General features: G+C 36.9%; 2 protein-coding genes across 18 annotated transcripts in view; both read left to right on the forward strand.

Moving 5' to 3' along the window:
* Positions 1–15,530, forward strand: part of LOC121294580 (transcription factor 12-like) — a 102,118-nt gene extending 86,588 nt beyond the window's left edge. For 4 of the 17 annotated variants that reach the window (XM_041218406.1, XM_041218403.1, XM_041218412.1 and 1 more), the window contains exons 13-21: positions 1,414–1,492; positions 5,261–5,334; positions 6,001–6,072; positions 6,609–6,815; positions 10,408–10,516; positions 10,776–10,944; positions 11,283–11,533; positions 12,491–12,644; positions 13,236–15,530. In XM_041218406.1, the coding sequence (XP_041074340.1) occupies positions 1,414–1,492; positions 5,261–5,334; positions 6,001–6,072; positions 6,609–6,815; positions 10,408–10,516; positions 10,776–10,944; positions 11,283–11,533; positions 12,491–12,633 (1,104 nt within the window). In that variant the 3' untranslated portion in view covers positions 12,634–12,644; positions 13,236–15,530. The remainder of the gene's footprint in view (positions 1–1,413; positions 1,493–5,260; positions 5,335–6,000; positions 6,073–6,608; positions 6,816–10,407; positions 10,517–10,775; positions 10,945–11,282; positions 11,534–12,490; positions 12,645–13,235) is intronic. The other 13 variants (XM_041218408.1, XM_041218416.1, XM_041218413.1 and 10 more) reach the window with 10 other exon arrangements.
* A 9,041-nt stretch (positions 15,531–24,571) lies between these two features.
* The window catches only part of LOC121294737 (cingulin-like protein 1), a 29,796-nt gene continuing 28,986 nt past the window's right edge, over positions 24,572–25,381 (forward strand). The window contains exon 1 of the mRNA XM_041218786.1: positions 24,572–24,743. The gene's annotated coding sequence lies outside the window, so the exon portion shown is untranslated. The remainder of the gene's footprint in view (positions 24,744–25,381) is intronic.

Consider the following 25,381-nt stretch of genomic DNA (forward strand, 5'->3'; position numbering starts at 1 on the left):
TGAGCATTCAGTCCCAAAGGGAGTTTATCATCCAAGTGCTGTTTTTCTATGCCCTACCTTACTTGGAACAGCATAATTATATATAGTGATTTAATAAAGTAGATTAATAAAGGGAGTTCATTACACTGTTGAAAAGTTTTATATTAAAGTGTAGTTTCATATGGTTTGATTGAGTTGTTGTCTGCAATAAGTTTGGCCAGCTATGGGATTGGAAGGAAGGTTAATTACATAGATAGCAATGCAATACCCTGGGCTTCCATATGATGTGTTTCGTTGTGTGCTGAGCTAAAGAAAACGTGAAGCTTTTGTGTAAAGAATTATGTGATGTAGTTATCTTGGATGTTTTGATTTTTTAAGATATGATAATGAGTTTTTTTTTTTTTTTTTTTTTTTTTTTTTTTTTTTTGCTAAACCTAAAAAACAAAGTTTTGAATCCCGTTCTTTACTTTTGTTAAAGTTGCAGAAACAGAAGCCTATATCGTAAGTTAATGTTGGCTTTTTAAGAAGCTGCATGAAGACTTTGACAGGTCATTTATCCAAGGGAAAAACAGGGCCTGTCATTATATGGCCAAATGGCTCTGTTGCTGCTACACAGATCAAATGACTGTCATTTTATTAAATCACATCCATAACTAGATCTCGCATCATGTCCCAGTCCTGTATTGGTGTGCCAAGGAAACTATTACAATGGAATAAGCACAGGGGTGGCTAGCATAGCAACAGAGCTCATTCACACTAATGAGTAGAGCATAGAGATTAATGATACTGGATGTTCTCATTTTTGTTGCTGGCATTCTTATTACACTCCACCTTCTTTATGAGCGTATCCCTTTGAGTCAGACAGAGAGCGAGTGCCTGCATGCGCTTGTGTGTGTGTGTCATATTGAGCTGCGTGTTAGATTGATATTAATAGGATTTAATGGAGATTTGAGTCATGTTATAGAATCCATGTATTAAAGACACTATTTACTTTTCAGAGAGGGTTGAAAATATATTCCTTTAGCCTTGATTAAGAATAATGAGTTTTTGTATTTACACATCTTTAAGAAGGTAATGTTTACCAGAGAAAAGCTGCATGATTTGTGAATCCTTCTTGATTTAGGAAAAAGAAAGAAAGAGGATGAAATAAATGATCTATAGTCATGTCATAGTGAATTATGGACCCTGTGGGTTTCCAAAGACACTATTTGAGAACAAGCCTCCAAGTGCTATTAGGGGTCCATATGTATGCCGAGAGCATTTTTACAGCCTCTTGGGTAGTAAAACAGCTCAAGGATTGATGAGCCAATTTTGCCTACAAGCTGGCTGAAGGGTGACAATACGGGCTATAAAAATGATCAGATAGGACGGATTTTGCTCTTGCTGTTATGCATGCAATGTATTGACAAATGCTTGTCTTCTTGTTTTTGTCAGATTTATTCACCTGACCACACCAGCAGTAGCTTTCCATCAAACGCATCAACACCAGTTGGATCCCCATCGTCTCTAGCAGGTAAGACACTTTTTGAGGACACTGGTCTGAGGATCTTGTATCCAGAAAAAAATGGAGAAATAATTCCTGTCCAGATCCACTAATAGATGTAACCAGAAATTACAGTTATGTGTGGTGCTGTGCACATTGTAATGTTAAAACTAATTATTTCTCATTTATTCAACAGAACCATTTTGAATTAGATGATATGTGACATGTTGCAAACAGCATAAGAAAAACATCCATGGCGACACACAGATGTTGTAGTGGTTAATATATATCTGCTCTAAATATATTTCTCAACATTAAGGCGACCTATCTAAAAGGTTTGTTCTGGAAGATAAAGCTGTGTCTATGGGCGCTTTGTTTCAACCTCAGTTAAGTTAAATGGAGGGTATAGTTTTATTATGGATTTTATGTTCTGAGCATAACTTCAATTAAATTTGCATTAACTACAGAAGGTGGCATTTGTACATTCCAATCCATAATCTGTACCTCTACGAAGAAATAAAGTAGTAGGGGTCGTTAACTAAGAGTCGATAGTTATATTATATATATATATATATTAATATATATATATATATATATATATATATATCTATATATATATATTAATAAATCCTCTGTTAATAGGTTAATTAATACTTGTGGGTTGCAGTCCATATCTTGCATGGTAGCTACTATGCAGAATCTTAAAGCTGGCAACCTGAGGTATAATATTCCTGTGACCGCAAGAACCTCAGTGATTGTTCCACTGTAACAATGCTTCAGAGGACTCCAGCGCTGTGATGATGTGTTGCAGGCAGCTGCAGAGAGCTGTCACTTCCTACTGCCATTTTCTCAGACATTCTGGCCTCAGCTGTCGAGTGGAGGCTGAACAGCTGTTTCACCCAGAGACGGGGGCTGTAAAGGACTCGTTGATTTAAGCATGTTTAAGAGAGCTGGAATTACACTGTATGGGTGCAACTTCATCCCTGTCATTGATAATAACAGAATATTCAGAGTTTAACACTGGAGTTAATACCACCTTACCATCAGGAGTGTGATGCATGCAGTCATCTACATGCAAAGGGTTTTAACTTCTAAAAAGCACAATTCTAAATGAATAGTACTGTGTAAAAGCCTGAGAACAGGACAGAATAGCAGCTGGTTAAGGCATTTTGTATTTGAATGTAAAGGGGCCTTATTTGACCTTTTTGCTGGCTGTAGCACTTTATTTTGTAATATAATGGATAGCATCTACTAAAGGGTTAACCTTTTCTGACCATGTAGTCTTCATGACATACCTAATGGGAGGCTTTCCAGTTATTTTCTCACTAATTTGGCTGATTAATGGGTATCTCCGAGCAGGCACTTAGTACCTGAACATCTGCTTAAGACAGTTTTTGCTGTATTAACAATACAAAAAAAAAATAAAAATTCCTAGTTGAATTGTATAATGGTGGGATTAATAGGTTTCTCGTTTGATGCAGTGATCACATTTCTCTAATCTGAAATTGCTTGGCTAATGGATCAGAGAATTTGTGTTTAAACAGGTGCATTTTCTTTGTCAAAGAGAAGCAGATTATATATATGTGTGTGTGTAATCTGAGTTGTTAAGTGGGTGTGCTGGTATATATATATTAATAATTATTTTTATGAATACTGGTACCACGATCATGACAGTTTAAATAAAAGAATTCTAGATCATCTACACCATGTGGTAATTTACACATCACTAACAGAGTGATTGTCTATTATCTAAATTCATCTTTAGTTACTCACATTTGAAACTGTACGTTTAAACATGCTGAAAGTGGCTTTCACCGAGAAGACTCGTTATATATATATAGTATATATATATATATATATAGATATATATATATATATATTGGGTTTGTCAACTTTTCATCATGTACAAGTGTATTTGTGTTTGCTATTATTATTATTATTATTATTATTATTATTATTATTATTATTATTATATTGAAATCCTGGTTTAGGTTTAGGCTTGTAGCAGCAAGCCCTAGTGTTTGTTTTGTGTGAAATGTGAGCGCTCTCTTTTTATTGTGAGACATGCAGCCTCTCAGATCCCCTGCAGTTGTGCCTGCCATGGCCTCTTCCTCAATAGAGTCCTTGTTGTTGGAGGGCATTGATTTGTGGCTGAGCATCACAGGGTGAGGCCCTCTGGGCCAGCCTTTAATAAACCTCTTTCACAGTCAGAGCTTCCATTCTGATTGAAGAAGATCCTTCAATGCACAGGGCTTGTACTGGGTTGAATCAGAAGCGTGAATAATGCAAACCAGATAGAACATGCCTGTATACATACAGTATGCGTGTTAATAATAAAAGTATATAAGTCCATTTTAAGTGTCAACTGTTGTGAAGCTAGTTGCAAGGCAAAGCTTATATGTTAATGGAACATTTAACAATATTGTTAAAATGTTTTTAAGTTATCAGTGGATTGCTGTTATGTGTAAACAGAATGGTATTGAGTTTATTGCCTAATATTATATTACTTTATTAATTTTTTTGTTTGTTTTTAATTACCAAAGCTATGTTTAGAGTGCCATATGTAATTTGTCTTGCTCTGCCAATTAACCTTGACTGCATTCATCTAAATGTTCATTAAGATTGGGCTCTTAATTGAACTATAATTACACTTCTCCAACGGGGGTGCAATTAATGCAAATCCCTGCTAAAAATAGCTCTGAGAAAGCCTAACTTCATTTTGACATTGAATTAAAGAAATATATTTTCATAGCAAAAAATAAGTTAAAACACAATGTTGTGTGACAACCTCATTTCCTGTCTTGTCGTAATTTAATAATGTTAATTGGTGTTCGTGTTTTCAGCTTTGTAAATTAAAATCTCGCAGCTGAGGCCTAGACTTACAATTGTGAAAACTAGGTGTTTAAGCTAAATACAGTACAGTTCTTTTGTGAAGACAGCTGAGTTGTGTCCTTGTATCTGTCAGGAACTTCCTAAAACTCTCTGGTTGAATCCTTACAGAACAATTTCTTCTGGGAGAGCAAATCATAAAATGATATGTACAGTGCCATAACTGTAACCCTGCAGAAGGAAATGTCATGATACACTGCGCTAGCGTTTCTCAACCTTGTGTAATCTAGAGCCAGATGAAGGAGCAGCAGGATTCCTGTCAAGCTGGTATTGGAATAAAATATGACCTATGAGAAGAGAAAAATACTGTGACTTATACAGGAACAAACCTTATTGCCACAAATATTTACACTATTGAAATTCCTGTCTGGCTAAAAAGTGGGGGGAAGGGTCTTCATCTGCTTGTTGCAGAAACAAAATATTGCAAATGAAAGTTTACTGTTCCAAACGTTTGAATAACTGTGTGGTATGAGCTTGGGAAGGCACTTCTTGAACTGTGTAACACTTGTACTATGAAAACGTATTACAACCTTGTATTTCTGATATTCTTATGCAGTACAAACTAACTGTGCAGAGTCAAAGAGGCTTTTGTCTAATGTCTTATTTCCTGTGGTGGGTGTCTGATTGCCTGTTGAATTATACTGGTTACATACGGAAAATCAATTCCAATCGGATTGCATTATGAAATGCGTTCCACACTTTTTACCTCCAAATGTCTCACACAGATGTACATTCCTTTCTCATTATTAATTGCGTTATGGCAAAACATTGGGATGCTCAATAATAACTGTATCTTAATTATGGTTCAGACTATTTCCATACACAGATTTTTTTTTTTTCTTAGTACTTTGCCCATGTCGTCTGTTTGTGAAACCTGATATATATTTAAAACATGTCATTTTCTTGTAGGTGCAAACCACTGGCCAAGGGCAGGAGGACAGACACCCTCCTCTCCCAGCTATGAGAATTCTCTTCATTCGTTGGTAAGGCATGCCTTTAAATGTTTTTTAATTGACCGTTTCGGAGTTAGTGGGTTTTGTGTGAGTATCATTGCAGAATATAGTAGGATAACATTACAAGTAAATTCCTTGCTAACAAATGGCCAGGGTGGACTGAACAATACCCAGCATACAGGGCGTGTCTCTCGCCATCTGTTCCTCAGACATTAGGCTTGTGTTTTGAGGACAGCTGTTGTTTAACTACTGTTATAGGATTCCTGTGCCGCTTTCACAAAGCCGGCATAGCTGGGGCTTGGCTATCGTTTACAACCCCACTCACGCTAGGGCGCAACAGTTGTCAGTTGCACAGCAACACTCATAAGCCTCCTTCCCCGACCTCCTCCAGAAAAGAAAAAAGAAAATCAATGCCCTGTGTGAAATGATAAAAAAAGCACCAATTTTCACTTCATTTCTTGTAGGGACTCTTTTGGTTCATACATACACTGCTAACATTATCACCTCTGTGAATCATGTTTGTTATAATTTTTTTTTTTTTTTTTTTTTTTTTAAGGCAAGGCTTACTCATCCTGTTTTTTTTTTTTTTTAAACTAGACTAACGTGTTGATGCAGACATGCCTGTTGGCTCTCTCTTGTCTCTCTTTTAATAATCTAAATGTGTGCTTTTGCTTCCTGTTCTATCTTGACTGCCAGAAAAATCGAGTTCAGCAGCAACTTCACGAGCATTTGCAAGATGCAATGTCGTTCTTAAAGGATGTCTGTGAGGTACTAGTTCTTTTCAGATGGCGCCTTGACCCTCGTCCATCCACAGCTTGCTGAACATACTCACATTTTTATTTTGTCACACTTGCATTAGGTTTTTTAATTTAGCATTCACTTTTTTTTGTTGTTTTTCAAATAGTTTTTTTTTTTTTTTTTTTTTTGCCATTTCAGTTTGCAGTAAATTCATAGTAATCTTCTAACTTGGAACACCAATTGACATCTGATCAAGAGTGAATTCTTCAGTGCCACTAAATTAAGAAAATAAAGCCGTGCTGTGGTGTTTATCACAAAGCGTGACATTGGAAGGGCAAATTCATGTCTCCAGGCTGAAATGGCTTTCCTGTTATTTTCCAGACCTTTATTTTTAGAGTTAATTTTCAAATGCAGGTCGCCGCTAATAACCCCATCTGTGTTTTGTTCTCGTCTCATGTTGTCAAGAACACCATTGCACTGTTTGAAAACATCTGAAGTGCTTTGTTTCTGTTTTCACTTAGCACTTGTGCTTGTTGTTTTTGTTGTTTTTTTCGTAATCCAATCAGCAGTCTCGAATGGAAGATCGGTTGGATAGGTTGGATGATGCCATCCATGTACTACGAAACCATGCAGTGGGGCCTTCGACGAGCATGTCTGGTGGCCATGGCAACCTGCATAGCTTACTGGGGCCATCGCACAACGGGCCAATTGGAGGAATCGATTCAAACTATGCAGCATCTGCGCTGGTGACATCCAATCGGACAGCTTCCATGGTAATTGCCTTGAAATAATTTAAGTAACTGCTAAAAGTAATATAACAGTGCTCATACAGTGTTATTGCAAAGTAAAGTCCGGTTAGCAATGCTGTTTGTTCAGTTAATCAACTCTCTTTGGTGTATACACAGAATTTATGTTAAAAGTTTAGATACGCAATTTCATAAAAGATTTATCGACAGAGAATATTAACATTATATCCCCATTTCTATTTATATGTTTTCATGTGCCTTAATTTACGTAGTTTGGCAGTAAACGAAAGCAAACATTGGCCATCTGCTCTAGCTACAGTACTTCAGTACAGTACTTTGTTTGTTAATTAGAGGTGTTATTTGTTTTTTTTTTCTTAAGAAAACCTGCAGGCTTTGCCCTGGTTGGTGGCCCATGAAATCTTGCCATGACCATGTTCAGAAAACCTGAAACTTTCCACAGAGAGCAGTTTAGCTTATACTTGCATTTTTTCCAGATGTGTAATAGCTGGCAAAGGGTTCTTCTCTTTGAAACAGAATATACAGAGTGAATGGGAAAACGAGGCAAGATGGAGTGTGGTCTGGTCTGGAAAAGCTACTTCCCATAAACTAGAGCTAGGGAACGGAGAACAGATGCTGGCAGAAAGCTGAAGGGAGTGTTTGCTGGAATGTAGCGCATAATGTTTGTGGTCCTAAATTTCAACTGTTCAAATGAAAGGGGATTTGAGCACAGCTGTAGTGGAAGTAACAACAGAGAGGAAACAATTTTTAGATTAATCCCCAGGCAGAAGAAAATAATTCAATCCATCTTTTTCACAAAATATGGGAATCGTTCTTAGAAAGGATAGGGGGTTTCTATCTTCACAAATCAAAATGCATTTTGCAAGCAACATTATACATTAAAGGATGGAGGTTTTGCTGAACCCAGAATTTGTTGTTAGTAGATAAGCCTCTAAATGTATGTGTTTGACATTTCCTACATGCTTGCATGTTTACGGTATAATTTTAATCCGAGTTTCACGCTGTGAAATGTACCCTCACAAAACTGGAAATTGGCAGGAGAGCTTTGTGATCAAGGTCAAATCTCACCTGTCACGAAAGTAATTAGGTAGCACGATTTGGTGTGTGGTCATTGTGTTTGTAAAATATTTGGTTCCAGGTTCAACTATGCACACTGCACACAAGCATTTACTTTCTTCCGTAGGTGTGGTAGAACTCACGAAAAGAGTTTTAAGTAATTGCTTAACAAAAGTCTAAAAAAACACATCTATGTACCTGATTACAGTTACTGGTTCCAACTATTTGCTTTATGAAACACTGAATGCTAAAAGCTAAGAAGGCAAGTTTCATCAATTGCAAACCCATAAATCAAGCCCATTGCAATTTTATCTTCATGCAAGTCTGCTCAGCTGACACTAAAATAAATTCCCCTTTTAAAAACAAGTCTTGTCAGAATCAACTCAAAGCAATTTGAATTTTGTTATATGTGATTTAAAGTAAACAGACATGGATTGATTTTAAACATTTGTTTTATTTAAGCTGCCTCCTCAATATCCTTCTGTTTCCTGCCGTATTGAATCTGTTCATTTTGTTGTCTTGTACTGCAAAGCACCTTCCTCCATTTAGTCAAATCATTCATCCAGGCAGATCTGTTCTCTAGTAAATGTGGCATCATCTTTGAGCTTGTAGTTAAGCTATTCAAGGGTAGTAAACTCCCTTAGAAGTGATTTAAAACATTCTGAAATGCAAAAAAAAAAAAAAAAAAAAAGCAAAACCTGCAAAACAAACGTCATGCCTACTGTCTAACTTTATGGGTAACTAAAAGTTTGCACATGGTCAAAAGAATAGCTATAATGAACAGGGGCTTTAAAACGACTGGTCTAACAGTTGAATACATTTGCTATATGCATACTAAATGGACTAAGCTTCTTTGATGTGTATATTTATAACCGAATGCCAGCTCTGTGAATCAGATCATTATTATTTACACTGTGTGGTATCAACCAGAGAGCCCTCCTTAGCAGAGCCGTTGGGTCTGCTTAAATCAGGCAGTATGTAGTAACCAGTTCTAATGGTCCATTTGATTAAAAGCATTCCTACCAGTTATTTATAGCGGTGGAAGAGTTTTGGCAAAGGGATCCTTTTCAGCTCGAGCAATTTTATTGGGCTTGGCCTTGAACAGGCTTTTATTTTGACAGGACTGTTTTACAACTTTTGAAATCTAGACAGGGGGGGGGGGGGGGGTTTCGGGGGGGGGGGGGGTGGGGGTTTTGTTTTTTGGAGGAGGCTGCCAGCTGTATGCTAATGAGCCAAACAATTAAAACGCCACCCTCGCTGACTGCACTGAACAAAGAGCTGTTTGTACACCTGTCGACGTGTGCGCGCGCGCGGCTGGGCCGTGCTGTAAAGATTAGCAGCCGGGACAGGACTGACAGGGTTTAGGGAAGGTCAGCAGTGACTCTAACAGTGACAATCCTTGGGAAAGCCAAAAAAAAAGCAAGACTGCAGGCAAGTCAATTGGAATTGGGCAGAATATGGTTCCCTTGGGTTCATAGTATGCAGTATGTGCATACGGCAGGAGTTTGCAGCTAAACACACACACAAGATTTTAATTTTTGTCCTTCAGTTTACTGTAGTTATTGTATTAAACAAAAATACTTTCAGTTGTAGAGATGAGGATATTTATTTGTATTCGCTGCATGCCACTAGATGGTTGGGTTTGCATTACTACCTCCAGTTATCAACAGGTTATATAGCAAGGGTTAGATAACTGCAGTAACTCAGTGTTATTGACACATTTGTTTAGTCAAATGTCTTATATCGGTATAAAGCTCCCTGAGCAAATACTATGCATGTTTGGTTTTTTTGTTAGTGTGCATTGCTTCAGTGGCTCAGCATTTGGAAACAGTATATGATGAAGTGCAAAAACACCCCCCAGTGTTTAGTTATAGCCTATGCAGCTAAACGGTTTGTCTCATTAAATTACTTGATAAATGGATTATAGTATTCTTTGATTTTTTTGATATATACTAATCATCTCATTGTGATTTTCCACACTGGAAATAATACTGGGGGGAGATCCAAGATTTTGCTCAAGTAGCCTATACTGTTGTATGTAGTCTTAAGACCCTTATCATACACATGGTGATAGCAGCCAATTCGTTTCTAAAGGGGGAATTCAAAGCTTTGTAATTTTTTTGTTGAATTAAAGGATTTATTGTATAGCTCTGGTTGTGATATGTGGCTTCAGGCAACAAACCCATTTAATTAAAGGTTTTAAGCAGTAGTTAGCGTTTGCTACTGTTCCAGTAAGGCTTCATTTTTGTCCAAAAACATCTTTTAAGTGCATTTAATAATCCTATGAAAATGGTGCTGGTAGGGTCTGTCTTGCTTTACTCTGTTTTCTTGGACGGGTTTCAAGAAGATTAAATGAAATACTAGCTCTTGGACAGAATACATTACCAGTGTAACTGTAATATGAAAATAATGATGGGTCTTTGAGAGTAACCAATGGCTGTACAGGTGTTTGGTTACCCCTGTGGGATTTGTTGAAGCGTTTTATTTTGGAATATCTGAAACAGACAGTTCATCCAAGGTGTAGCGTTTCCAATTTCAATTTCAGGTTGGTGCTCATCGTGATGAAGCTGCCAGTCTTAACAGCAGCCATTCAGCACTGCCCAATTCGGTGTCAACTCCAAGCACAGAATTAAGCCACCAGGAGAACTACAGAGGTTAGTCAGCTGGCTCAAGCAACTTCATTGCTTTAATTTTTTGTATCTCTTTTTAATATATATAAAACATATAGAGAAACAGTAAAATAATCTTTAAAATAATTACAGGGAGGTATTCGGAACTAAAAGTAGTTGAGAACAATAATGCCTAAAAGGGGTGTTGATTTGAAGCATTTTTCTATTAAGTGTAGAATTGAACAGTTTGCTGCCTATACGCACGTATGTAAATATCTGTTGAATGTTCGTATTGGTCTATCAGGTGGTGTATCCAGCCAGCCAGCAGGCACAAGTCCAGTGGAACTAAAACTAGAGAAAAAAGAAAAAGACGAGAACGTACATGAAACAAATTCACCAGATGTCTTCAAATCAGACTATGAGAGTGACAGAAAGGACCTCAAGATGACACCTAGAGGAGGAACCAGGATAAGGTATCTAACAATGCATGTCAAGAGAGCATGCATCTGTTTGCAGTTTCTTATTAAGATGCTTATCATATTGAGCAACCTTTTTAGATAACAAAAAAAAAAACACTCATTGCAAATCACTAACTCCAGTCTTTAATTAATTGAGAGGAGACTGAACACATAAAGAGATATTAAACAATGTGAGAGTGCTTAAGAGACATTACATTTGGAAAATTTACATTTGATGCTTGGCTGTAATTCTATAAAATTGACGGGTCTTTTACTTCTTTCCAAATAAGAGTGAAGAGTGAGTATTTATTGTCTTGTTAAAAAGTGGGCTTCCCAGGGTTTATGTATTGTAGTCTGTGTTCACCTCTTAGCAGTATTAACGAGGATGAGGACTTGAACCCGGAACAGAAGGCAGAGAGAGAGCGCGAGAGGAGGATGGCCAACAACTCCAGGGAGCGATTGCGGGTTCGAGACATCAACGAAGCATTCAAAGAGCTGGGCCGCATGTGTCAGCTGCACCTGAAGAGTGAGAAGCCTCAGACGAAGCTGCTTATTCTTCACCAGGCTGTCGCTGTGATCCTTAATCTTGAGCAACAAGTCCGAGGTCAGTAGATCACTGTGTGCCAGCACTGCCTGCCCAGTGTAGGCAGTATAACCGGCTAGCAGAGACATGCACAGCTAATTATTGTCTTGATGTCTTCGCAGTTTAAAATGGTTTAGAAAACTTGTGTTGAAACAGCAGTTTTTCCTAGAAGGCATCCAAACCATGAGATTGTGGAATTGTTCACTGGTCTCTCTTTGCTGTTGAGCTATTGCGCTGTTGTTGTATGTAATTTGTTCTTTGTGGTTTATTTGCAAATTTACTGGCTGTTGAGGAAGAAATCTTCTGTGCTAAGGCAGCAAAGTTATACGTTGTACTTGCCTGCCTGACTAAGAGTTGCACAGTCCTATTTTTTCAGAAGAAAGCCTTCCCAGGTTTATTATGTTCTTCACATGTGTCTGCAATTTAGTTTCCGGCCCTTTTGATCTCAAATCCTTCCCAAATGTTTCATTTTAAACAGAATCTGTTTGATCAGTACAGATGGTGTGACTGATTTTAAACAGTCTGGTTGTATTGGATGTTATTGCTTATTGTTTCAATGTAAATGCTGCTTTTTTCTGCTTCTACCCTACTTATTGGCAGTTGTTTTTGGCCAAAGATATCACCCCCTCAAAGTGAGCAATCAGAGAAATGGTTTTAAATAGGACAACATGGGCTGTAAAGCATCACTGAACAGAGTTGATTAAAATCCAGTTACAATCAGAATCTCCTTACAGTCATGTTTTTTTTGTAAAAGATTTAGCAGGGCATGCATACAGTGTAGGAGACGGCTATGTAAGCAGCCGTAAGCCATACTGTACAGCGTATTTGCTGTGGCTGTGTTGCCTTCAGTGTGGTGTATGTATTACACTGTGTAAACAAAGACTTGGTTAGTTTAGTTAAGTCAAGGCTGTAATTGTTACCAGCACATTTTTAATCATGTGCAGTGATTGTGTTTCCTCTTTTCTTTTGCACTTCTAGAGAGGAACCTAAATCCCAAAGCAGCCTGCCTTAAGAGGAGGGAAGAGGAGAAAGCTTCTGCTGTATCGGCAGAGCCTCCTGCAGCTCACCAAGGAGTCCACCCTGGACTGTGCGACACTACAAACCCTATGGGTCACATGTGAACACCTGCCAGGTATCATGTTTATTTTATGAAATGCAAAACTTAGAAAATGTTTTTGTCCGTGTTAAGCTTGTGGAAGAAAAGGCAATACTGTAGATTACATGTCAGAATAGCTTTCACTACAGTTATATCGCTGTGTCCAAACATTTTGCATCACCTAGAATTTCTGGATTGAGACACATTTAAAAAAAAAAAAAAAAAAATTACAACTATGTGAACATAATTTAGATCTTTAATTTAACATCATGTAATCAAAGAAACAACAAAATGATATCACAAAAGTCTACTGGAAGTATTTCATGTTAGATTTTGAAATGTCACATTTTTCAATTGGTCAGTTTTATGTTGAGTATATATAATTCAATATGTTACCGTAACATTATTCAGCAGGTTTCATTAGACTTTATGAAAGTCTGTTAATTCTATAGGGTGATGCAAAACTTTTGGCCATAGCTTTAGATTACATCTGTAGAATAACATTCAGTACAGTTATATGTATTGAAGGACAGAATCATGTATTTTTAGTTCACAGATGACATTTATTACCTCATGTAATGTATTTTCTTCTGTTTTGCTAACTGAGACCGCTTTTATTGTCTTCAGATCAGAATCAAGATCAAGTTTGTAATATAACGAGTGGGTGACCTTTCAACACAAGGACAGACAATACTAACTCTTTGTGACACAAATTTGAAAAGACAAACCACCTGAAGCAAAAACCCAGCAATCTTGTGACTGAAGAAACTGGCCTACATCCACATATCCCTGTGAAGACATGAAACGTTGAATCAGAAATTTCAGCCCGCGAGTGAACTTCAGGTCCTATCATTCTGTTGCAGGCAGCGTGTGTCGCATCTAAAACAATCAGAGACTCCAGTCCTCGTGCAAGTTGCCTTGTGCCTAAACTGAATTGCCGAATGCATTGTAACCACAACATGTTATTTATTGTGTTACTGAGCTCCAGGGTCTACTTCTAAAGGGAAGATTATGATGTCAATTGGAACATTTGATGAAGTTTCAGCTAATGCCAGCATTTGTTAAAACTGTTCATATACAGAGAGCAAAAACACAACCTTATCAACCTTATTTTGGAGCCCTAGCATTCCCTGCATACCTCTTAGTGTCTTAAGAAAGGGAAGGAAGAGTATTACTGTCCTTTCCATTCCTTTTGCCATATAGTGTTTTCAGTGTAATACAATATTCCTTTATAGAGCAGTTGTTTCTTAGATGTTATTTTTTGGTCTCTGGTTATCTGAACAGTTCAATTATGGTCATAGTTTAACCTTCAGCACTCAACTTAATGTTAATGTCAAGTTGCAAACCACTGTGGTATCAAGAATTGCTTGAATATCACTACCATGACCATATTGTCATTTGGCCTGCATTTAATTGTAACTTTTTTTTTTTTTTTTTTGTCTAAAAAAAAACAAACAAAAAACAAACAAAAAATCTTTATACAAAGTAAACACATTTTATTTGTTTGATTTGTAATTGTATTAAAAAAAAAAAACTTTTCTAGGCTTTATAGTAAAGCTTGTAACGTGAAGTGTGATATAGAAGAAAATAAAATATCTAATTTGTTAGAATTGCTTTGTTTTCCAAGCAGCAGCGGAAACAGCAGTATCGTGCTTTAATATCATGCAAGTAAAGTGTTAGCTGTGAGTGTGCACTAACCCTTTACTAAACGACCATGCTCAGAGTAGTGGGTAAGAACCTTGGTCCACCTGGGCAGGTAGTGAAACAAGAACAATGCAGGGGAAGACAAGGGCCACAGCTTTCTCTTAGCATTTGTGTGTGTGTGTGTGTGTGTGTGTGTGTGTGTTTTATTATTGTTTTCTTGTTACCCAGAGTTAGTTGAGAGGTCATATATATCAATAACTGCCCATAAGTGCTGTTTGTGGTATTGACAGATGAAACTTTCAAAGCATTAGCACTACACAGTACAATTATCTAATTATATTTATCTGTATCCTTTTTAACTTCAGTGCAGGCTGTCTTCCACTCATAGCCATCTTACGAGGAGACTCACAACATTTTAAACATTAATTTAAGTCATTTTAAGAACAAATAGTGGCATTTAAGATAGATATAACATACGCTAACTGGGGGGCGGGGGGGGGGGGTCATTACCAGTTTACTCTTTCTTAAACAAAAAAAAAGAAAGAAAAAAGGAAACAAATCTGTGGTTGGTTGGACTGACTATATATGTGACCTTGTTCTTCATTTCAGTGTTTTATGATTAAAAAAACAAAATGTTTTGCTTAGAGCGTGAGCATTATCACACGTCACTGCCTGGCATTTTCTTTTTTTTTTTTTCCTTTTTGTTTCTAAGCTTGTCCTTTTGGCAATATTAGACTTTGCAGTATGCCCAGAAGCTTTCCTTCATTGAAAAATAAATAAAGAAAGGAAAAAAAAAAACATTTGGCTTATTTTTCACTGTAGTTAGTCTTTTATACAATAATCTTGTAAGAAAATTTCTTGAATTCTAAATATTACTCTTTCTAGATTTTTGAAATCGAAAAAGTTTTCAGTAAAAAGTTTCTTACTTTATTTTACTATATTAGGTAGTAAAAATGTAAGGTTATTTACCATAACCTGTCCATTTAAGATCAGAAATTTAAAAATAGCATCCTAAGAACATAGTAGGGTTCTAGCGCACTGTGTAGTATGTGTGGAGTATTGTACGAGCTAAATGTTCAAGATGAATAGCTTCTCATCTTGTTCTCCAGTTTTCATTGTTGGTTAATGCAGATTTGTACCTGTGTCAAATTTCAAGGTATTGTTGACAGACATTTAAAACCAGCAGTAAGAAGTTCCATTTTTTTTTCTGTCAGTGTAACAGAAAACACAATATGTATATAACATTTATGTAGCTATAAATGTGCCATCTTTTTTTAACAAGACCGTGTATGTGTATTTCTTTCTGTTCTAACCTGTGGGATTCCTTATATATATATATGTGTCTGTGTGCGCAGAAAAATCTGATTTGAATGTCCCTTCTGAAGAGTTTCCTCCTATTGATTTCATAATCTCTTACCTGACGTCTGATCAGTGACTTCAGGGCAAATTGTTTTGACTTCCAGAGGCTTTCTGTACAGCGCCCATACTTATGTAGAACAAGACAGAACATACTGCATTGATTGGGCGATACATGTTATGAATGGAAGTTTGAATAAGCTTTTAAGATACTCTTCCCATTTATCCACTGGATGAGGTTGTGGGCTCTATTTTCATTTTCTAGCCAGCAGTAAATCATAGTTCCACCAACCTTCAATTCCTGAAGCTCTTACTGTACTTGTTTTAATGGTTTTAAAAAGCAGGAAAATTCTGGTGGAGAAAACACCTGCAGGACTAAAGGTCTCCACACACCGGACGTGATGTGATTTGTCATGCAATAAAATGCCACTTCCGCTGCGACACTACCTTTCACACCAGTGGCGACTCTCCTCTGACTGTAGCAGCTGGAAAAAATCACATGTATGATAGATAGTCCTGTTATACAGCTAATAAAAATGTAGAATACTAGCTTTTCAGAATATTTATTTCAGTAAAGGTAAATGAATCACACACACCAGCTATATCCAGTTCCCTGGAAGTGGACTGCCAGATATTTTTTTTTGCATTACCTTAGTGCCACTTCAGTGTCGCCCTTTGCATCGCAGGCAGTGTAAACGGCTTGCATCAAAAATACGTTAAGTTGTGTCATATGATGCATTCGCTTGTTGCATTGAGTACGGTGTGAAGCAGCATTAATGCAGAGCTAATGGGCGATATTTCGATACCCTACTGTTGAGATCATTAAAATAGACCTGTGTGTTATGAAACAAATCAAAGTTTAGTTTGCAGAATTGGATTATTTTGTAGACATGTTGGATTGCCTGACCTAAAATAGAACAGTCTGTAGAAAGCGATATGGAATTATGTTGTGTTGTATAAGAATGTATTCATGTTTTTAATACAACTGTGTCTGTTCCCAGAATCAGTTTAGCAATATGCTCTGTTGTATGTCATAACATCGTACAGTATTCAATATTTATTGTTTACAACACTTTATGCATGCATTGTCAAATTATGACAAAACCCTCAGGGTTTTACAACACATTATTTTCACAGTAACTTGGGTTAAGATGTAGAGTGTGGTGTTTAAAACATTTGATTTATTTAGCATCCACCTGAGTTGAGATGTCATACAGAGACAAATGCATGGAACATTCTAGAATTAAACTCTGCCTAGCAGCATTCCTCTGGAAGATTAGTTTTAGATTAATGTTTTCAGTGGAGTTTGATTGTTTCCTCACAGGAAAGGACTTGAGTTTTAAAAACTGACATACATTAAACAAATTGTTTTCAGGAGGCAAGCACTACATAATTTGTGGACATAAATAGGTTGATGTCGTCTTAGAATATCTCTGTAGATATTCTTATTACAAGGATTTGCCACTCATTCACAGTTTGATGCTTATATACATAGGAGTGCTCCTGATTCTGAAGCAAATCTAATAGACTCTTGTGTGTACTGTGCATGTCTATGAATTTCATTACATGGGCAGCAATTTCCATTTCTAGCCAATGCATAAGGATGCCTTCGTTTCTTTTGATCCAAACAAAATTCTATCACTTTTAATAAATACGTTGGCAGGTACATTTAATGTACAGTGCCTATAGAAAGTCTACACCCTTGAACTTTTTTCACATTTTGTCATCAGTGCCTCAGTTTCATGCATTTAAATGAGGATTTTTTCCCCAATTATCTACACACAATACACCACACTGTTAAGGGGGAAAAAGTTTGTATTGAAAAAAATTATATATTAAATACAAAACTGAAAGATCATAATTGGATAAGTCTCCACCCCCCTGAGTTTATACTTGGTGGAAGCACCTTTGGCAGCAATTACAGCTGTGAGTCTGTTGGGATAGATCTCTACCAACTTTGCACACCTAGATTTGGCAATATTTGACCATTCTTTACAAAACTGTTGAAGCTCTGTCAAGTTCCTTGGGGAGCGTTGATGGACAGCAATCTTCAAGTCATGGCATAAATTTTTGATTGGATTAAGGTCGGGGCTCTGACTGGGCCACTCAAGGACATTTACCTTTTTGTTCCTTAGCCACTCCAGTTAGCTTTGGCTGTGTGCTTTGGGTCATTGTCATGCTGAAAGGTGAACTTCCGTCCCAGTTTCAACTTTCTTCCAGAGGGCAGCAGGTTTTTCTCAAGGACTTCTTTGTACTTTGCTCCATTCATTTTCCCTTCTATCCTGACAAGTGCCCTAGTCCCTGCTGATGAGAAACATTCCAATAACATTATGCTGCCACCACCATGCTTCACAGTAGGGATGGTGTTCTTTGGGTGATGCGCTGTGTTGGGTTTGCGCCAAACATAACACTTTGTTTTTAGGCCAAAAAGTTCAATTTTAGTTTAGTCAGACTACAAAACTTTTTGCCACATGGCTACAAAATCTCCTGAGTTTTTTTGCATACTTCAAACGGGATTCAAGGAGGGCTTTCTTGAGTAATGGCATCCTTTTTGCCACCCTACCATATAGGCCAGATGTGTGGAGTGCTTGGGATATTGTTGTCACATACACAATTTGACCAGTCTTGGCCATAAAGCCTGTAGCTCCTGCAAAGTTGCCATTGGCCTCTTGGTAGCTTCTCTTCCAGTTTGAAGGGATGGTCTGATCTAGACAGGGTCTTGTTGGTGCCATACACCATCCTCTTAATAATCATCTTGATGTGCTCCAAAGGATATTCAAAGCCTTTGATATTTTTTTATACCCATCCCCTGATCTTTGCCTTTCAACAACTTTGTCCTGGAGTTCTTTTGAAAGCGCCTTGGTGCTCATGGTTGAGTCTTTGCTTTGAAATGCAATACCCAGCAGAGGGAACCTACAGGAACTGCTGGATTTATCCTGAAATCACTACAACTTAACGCAGTTGGCAGCCACTTAACTTGGTGTGTGATTTTGAAGGTGATTGGTTACACCTGAGCTAATTTAGAATTGCTATTACAAGGGGGGGGGGCGACACTTATCCAACCAAGCTATTTCAGTTTTTATTTTTAATTAATTTTCTACAAATTTCTAGAATATTTTTTTCACTTGGAAGTTGTGGGGTAGGATGTGCAGATAAATGGAAAAAAAAAAACAACTTTTAACGCATTTTAATTCCAGGCAACAAAAGGTGAATATTTTGAAAGGGGGTGTAGACTTAATGGAAAATAAATATGTAAAATATAACCAGAAGGTATCTTGGCTATTTTTGTAACAGTGATTATTGACACTCTTATTTTGAGATTGGAGACACGGTTTAAGTACTGCCACCATTTACGGTGGTACAACATTTAGGTCCACAATACTGATTAAAAGAGCCCACGATGACAACATGGTATGAACCACCACTGTGTGTGTGTGTGTGTGTGTGTGTGTATATATATATATATATATATATATAGAGAGAGAGAGAGAGAGAGAGAGAGAGAGAGAGAGTAAACAGGCTGGCCATTATTCAGGTTTGTGCCCCTTTAAGAATGTGACCCAGAAATAAAAACTTTGATTTTATAAGTGCTTTCATGCACTTTTATTCAAACAAATAAACAAACACCTAGCTCACTCAGAGCACTCGCTAAACTTATGTATATCCCTGACTGACGTGCAGGACAGCTAAGCTGTTTCCCTGACATATAACATAAAAATAAACACCAGCAGATTTTATAAAAACCAAATGTAAGTTTTTTACCTCACCATAACATCTCAAGCTCCTTACTCTACAGCCACACTGTTCTGAGCAAACTGGCTGCTTTCCTTAAATACCCTGCACCTGGCTCTAATTTACAATGATAGCCAGGTGCAGGGGATAATTAATAATAAAGCAATTAACCCAATTAAACAAACAAATTAAACAAAAGCAATTAAATCAAACGGGGAATCTGACCCTCCCCTCTTACACACACACACACATATATATATATATTCTAGTTCTCCACGTTTCTCACAATAATAACTCTCCACAATCAAGTCTGCCTGATGAATTTGACATTTGAAGCAAGTAATCTGAAATGAATAACTGTCATATTATTGTTCATTGGCTTATAAAGCCATAGTTTTACAGTGACTTGTGAATCAATTAATTAGAAATAATTGCATTCCTGTAGAATTGCTTATTTTTTATGCAGATACACTGTGAAATGTACAGCCAGCTGACAGTGTTTTCATCAGGCTAACGACACTGTTACAATAACCAGCTGGTGACAGTTGAACGTACTGTTTTGAGATAAGAGGGATGGAATGATTTTCATGTTCTATCCAGCTCTATTGAGCAAAAATCACGGCTCACCCTGTAATTACCACCAGGGTCTCGCTTCACAAAATGTCAGTATGTTGCGATGCGTGCAAAAAAAGCGAACCAAAAAAAAGCATGTATGAGCTTTGTGCATTCAATGCCATCTCAATATCAATCTCAAAAAGTGAATAAACTAAAACCATCAGGTAAATATATACTTGCAAATCACAGCATGGCTGAAACCCAGTTCCTAGTAAATTGTTTACAGGCCTCCTCAAAGCTATGTTCCAAACACATTGCACAAAAAACATTCTGTAATACACAAACATGCCACTAATTACTAACAGGCATAACAGTACAGGTCAGATGAGCATCTTAATTGTCCTTCCGTCCTTTCTGACCAAGAACGACCTGACCCGTTTGTATTTGGATTCATGTCAGCTGATTGACTTAAGTAACGAGAGTGCTGCTGGGAAACTGGGTGGGTTTAAATCAGACCTGCCCACCCTTGTTTTACATTTTAGTTCAAGGGAATTATTGAAACTGTTTTTAGGATTAGGGAAACCAAAACTTTCAAAATAATTCCATCCGAGGTTTATATTAGCACTCCATTTATTACCAGTGACTTTAACCAAGAAAATCCTGTTGAGTCTTGTTACAAAGATATGTTTCCTGCAATACGATCTGCCTGAGAGAAATAATAGATAGGATGAACATCAGTTAGTTAGACAGTAAGCATCAATTAGCACAAAGAGCTTCTAAGAAAAGCGGCTGTCATGCCTTCTTCTTCTTCTTCTTCTTCTTCTTCTTCTTCTTCTTCTTCTTCTTCTTCTTCTTCTTCTTATTATTATTATTATTATTATTATTACTTGACCAGCAGTAGCTCAAACTCTTTAAAGGTGCGTAGTGCTGTGCTTTCTATGAGACTGTGTCTATGTATATTACTACCAGTGGCTAGCATTTCCCTGACGGTGGCCCCTTGGAAGACTAGGCTTGGGTTTTACTGCTCCTTGTTTATTTTGAGCCATACTCCAGGCTGGTTTGTGGTGTGGAAAGCACATTAAACCCACCTCTTCTGTCTGAGCACAACGCATCCCTTTTATGTGCCAATAAATTTTGGATCTGGCTCAGGAGATGCGTGACTATGGAATCTGCAAAGGTGGTCAGTTTTGCCGTGCAGGCATTAATTGATTCTGTAGTTGTGTTTTTTTAAAAAGCTAATCGCCACTAATTGCATATTTTGCTTTTCAAGACTTTAAAAGTAGTGCTAACCAAGATTTTAAAATCCATGTATAGCTCTTATAAGCATCACTGGCTTATCACTGTCTGCTCTGTTCTTCTGTTGGTTTGTACATGAATTTGGAATTTGCAGTTGTTTCAAAGAAAACCCTGCAGAACTCCTTTAACAGGATACAGTCACTAAGAAACAACATCTTCTCCTCCCCCTTGTCCAGGGGCTAGTGAATTCAAAACCTTTTGAATTCCGTTTGCTGGTACACCTAACTCTGTAATAGAGTCATGGAACCATTCAAGTTCATAAAGCTGAACACCATGCTGTAAAAGCTGAGGAAGCAGCCCTACTGAGCCATCAGCACCACTCTGCAGCATCTGATCTTCCTTAAGCCGAGGGGACACTAGTCTATATATGTGATATTGCGCCCTTTCAACTGTGCTGGCTTTAGCGATACTAGGAAGCAGATGGAGTCAACAAAATATCGCATCAATTCTGAAAGAACCAGTAAACACAAAGAAACATGGGAAAACAACACAGGTCTTCCAGAACTATGACAGACAGAATTTAGTTTTAAATCTTGTTATTCGAGCAACTTGGCACCATTCGAAATAATGGCAAACATAAAGATTTGTAACTATAGGACTGGTTTGAAGCAGTCTTTAAAAACCCCAGTGCTAGACCAGCAGTTCAAGGCAGCTGAAATACAGCTGGAGCAAAGATGAAAGGAGTTAAGCAGCAGACATAAGTTATCTTGTTATACACACAGATAAAAGTTTGATAAGAAATCTGATACATAATACAGATGCTCTACTCTTTCTGCTCGTTCTGATATTCCTATGCCTTTACAAACGAGTGAGTAAGTTTACAGGTTGGATGCTGTTACATTGTTGCATTTAAATATTATTTTCGTTCACATAATATGACATGAAGTGTCCCGTTCAAAAACAAATCCGCGGCATTTTCCATTATAGAAACGTAGGAAACAGGTCTCAATTAAATTACCGCCTGTTACACACGAATCAACCCTGTTCAGTAACAATGCGCTTCTTTAACTGGTGAACATGTTGGCATTAAAAAGTGGAACGCATTCAACAGATTCCAAAAATTATGCTGTTTTCTTTTTCTACCATATTTCATTTCACAATTGTAGTATCTCGTGATTAGTGTAAACATGCAAATGAGCGCTAGGTGGTGCTATTCGCTTGCAAATACTTCCGCAAAATTAAAGGACAGATTACTGTGTAACATTAAACATAACACTAACGCTAAAATGTGTTAATTAAGTTTCATTTCACTAAAATCGAACAAGAAAACGTTGTTGAAATGTTCAATGTGTGACTAATGCACGAGTCAGATAAATGGATTCTGTTGTTTTAGCAGACTTCTCAATCCAGTATCAGTATAACAGGAAAGTCTTGCCAAAAAAAAAAGAAAAAAAAGAAGTAAAATATCCTTATTAAAAAAAGTCTGGAATGTAATGACATGTCTTTTAAACATTATTTATTTATTTATTGTATTTAGGATTTAATCGAACGACCTGTACTCTACAGTGCCCCCACTGTGCGAACCTACAGTGTAAATTCTTTTCCAAATTATGCGACGTTGCGATATACAGTTTAACCTTGTAAAAACAAAAATACTAGTCTACAAAAGTACGGTATAAACAGGTTAGTATTTTTTCCTCAGGTCCAATTGAAATGGCTGTTATTAAACTGCAAGCCACTTTGGCACTAAATCCTACCTATGAAGATATAATTGTAGTTGTGTTTTGTAATCAGACACCTTAGTCAGAAATAACCATCCATTAAATTAATTATAGTGTTAATTAATTGAACTGATGCTTCTAAAATAGCATGGTGTGGTCACTGGGGGAGGGTGTCCGGCTAAGAAGGCTGTTCTTCAGGACTCCAGTACAAGGTATTGAGAGAAGACAATCTATTACAAACTTACTATAATTTTTTTGTAAATGCTGCACACATTATGAACATGTTCCATACCTATGTTACTCTTTAGACACTTAGATAAATACAAAACTATGTGTATATATATATATATATAGCTCTGGAAAAAATTGAGACCACTGCAAAATTATCAGTTTCTCTGGTTTTACTATTTATAGGTATGTGTTTGGGTAAAATGAACATTTTTGTTTTATTCTATAAACTACTGACAACATTTCTCCCAAACTCCAAATAAAAATATTGTCATTTAGTGCATTTATTTGGAGAAAATGACAACTGGTCAAAATAACAAAAAAGATGCAGTGTTGTCAGAAAAGAAAATAAGTTCATATTCCTTTTTAAACAACACAATACTAATGTTTTGACTTAGGAAGAGTTCAGAAATCAATATTTGGTGGAATAACCCTGATTTTCAAGTACAGCTTTCATGCGTCTTGGCATGCTCTCCACCAGTCTTTCACATTGATGTTGGGTGACTTTATGCCACTCCTGGCGCAGAAATTCAAGCAGCTCGGCTTTGTTTGATGGCTTGTGACCATCCATCTTCCTCTTGATCACATTCCAGAGGTTTTTAATGGGGTTCAGGTCTGAAGATTGGGCTGGCCATGATAGGGTCTTGATCTGGTGGTCCTGGAAGAAAACTTGCTTCCTTCTGCTCTGACAATGTTCCCCAACTCTGAGGATTGTTTTTTCCAGCAGGACAATGCTCCATGCCACACAGCCAGGTCAATCAAGGTGTGGAGATATATATATATATATATATATATATATATATATATATTATATATATATATATATATATATATATATATATAGCCAAATATAACAAAGTTCAGAGCTTCAAAACGTGAGATTCGATAAAAACAGGAGTGCTATTTTGTATGCATTGTGTATTCCTTTTATAAGGGAGACAGGGCGAGGATTTGCAGCTGTGTTTATGTATAGCACTTCTTACTGTAATTACTGTGTTGATCCAATGCTACGACTGCAAGTCTGGAAGGTACGAGCGCCTGACCGCAGTTTCAGTTAGCTAGAGCAGCTAAAGTTACACATTTTGTGTCCTTTATTGATAACAGAACAAGCCTGGTGTAACACGTTGTTAAAATATGCAGTATGTTTAACCTTTATATTACTTTAAGTGTATTTGTTTGTTTGTAAACAATTATTTGAACCGTTACTAACAGCACTAGGAGTTGCAATAATAACACTATGTTTTTGTTTGTTTGTTTTTTTTCAAACTTATTACACAAACCAATTTAGCTGGATTTGTCTTTGTATAACATTTTTTATACAGGAAAATACAGAATCTCTTTAAAAAAATCTGTCCTGTATTTTCTCTTTTTCTCGTGGTCTGCTTTAGAGTCCCGTTGCTAGGGTTACCCTAGTCACATTTTACCTGCGAGTTTGCTGGCACCAGTAGGGAAGTGGGAGGGCGTAAATCGCTACCAATCAAAGTAGGACGGGGTTTATTCTGCACAGTTTACCAGCGGTGAGATTACAGCTTTGAACTTCTTAAAAACAAAACAAAAACAAAACAAAAAAACTTTACTTTAGACAGTCACGACAGCATGGGATTTTCTGTGCAGCTAAAACTCAAGATTTGAAGTAGAAACAAACAACAACATTTAAACAAAGGTACGTAAAGACCATTTTGTTACTCTTTCTATGTATGTGCTACGTTTTACAGAAAACTCGTGTAATTTAAGTAAATTACACTCCGATAGAAAGGGACTGCTGGTTATAAAATATTTTTTGTGCACTGAACGCTTTTGAAATTTGGTTCCGTCTATGAACATTGTATTTTTTATTTTATTTTTAAACACGGAAAATTACATGTATTAAATGTTTTATTAGTTATTAGTAGTCGTCTGTTTTATAAAACGCTGTTAACGGGTTCTATGTTTTTATATTAATTGGCTCAGTTACTTTTTATTGATAATAGTAGGGGTTTGTGTTTTAATTATGTTTTGGTTAGAATTAGTTTTACGAATTTCTTGAAAGCTTTTGAATTGCTCTTTTTTTTGATCATGCCCTTCTCCAACTCTCGTTCAGGGGTTTCAGAAGACCACGTACTCTACGTGCACATAAGCAAATTAAACGCATCAGAAACATTTTGGTCAGACAAGTATCGGCTTACTTTTATAAAAACTGGAAAGCAAAACGAAGCTTGGTGTCCAAAATCTCTGTCAAGTGCACAACACGGACAATTTTCAAAACATATTGTTTGTTTTTTTTTGTTTTTTATTATGTCTTACTATCTCAAACACACAAGG

This window comes from Polyodon spathula, chromosome 19 (assembly GCF_017654505.1).
Source record: "Polyodon spathula isolate WHYD16114869_AA chromosome 19, ASM1765450v1, whole genome shotgun sequence".
Taxonomy (NCBI): domain Eukaryota; kingdom Metazoa; phylum Chordata; class Actinopteri; order Acipenseriformes; family Polyodontidae; genus Polyodon; species Polyodon spathula.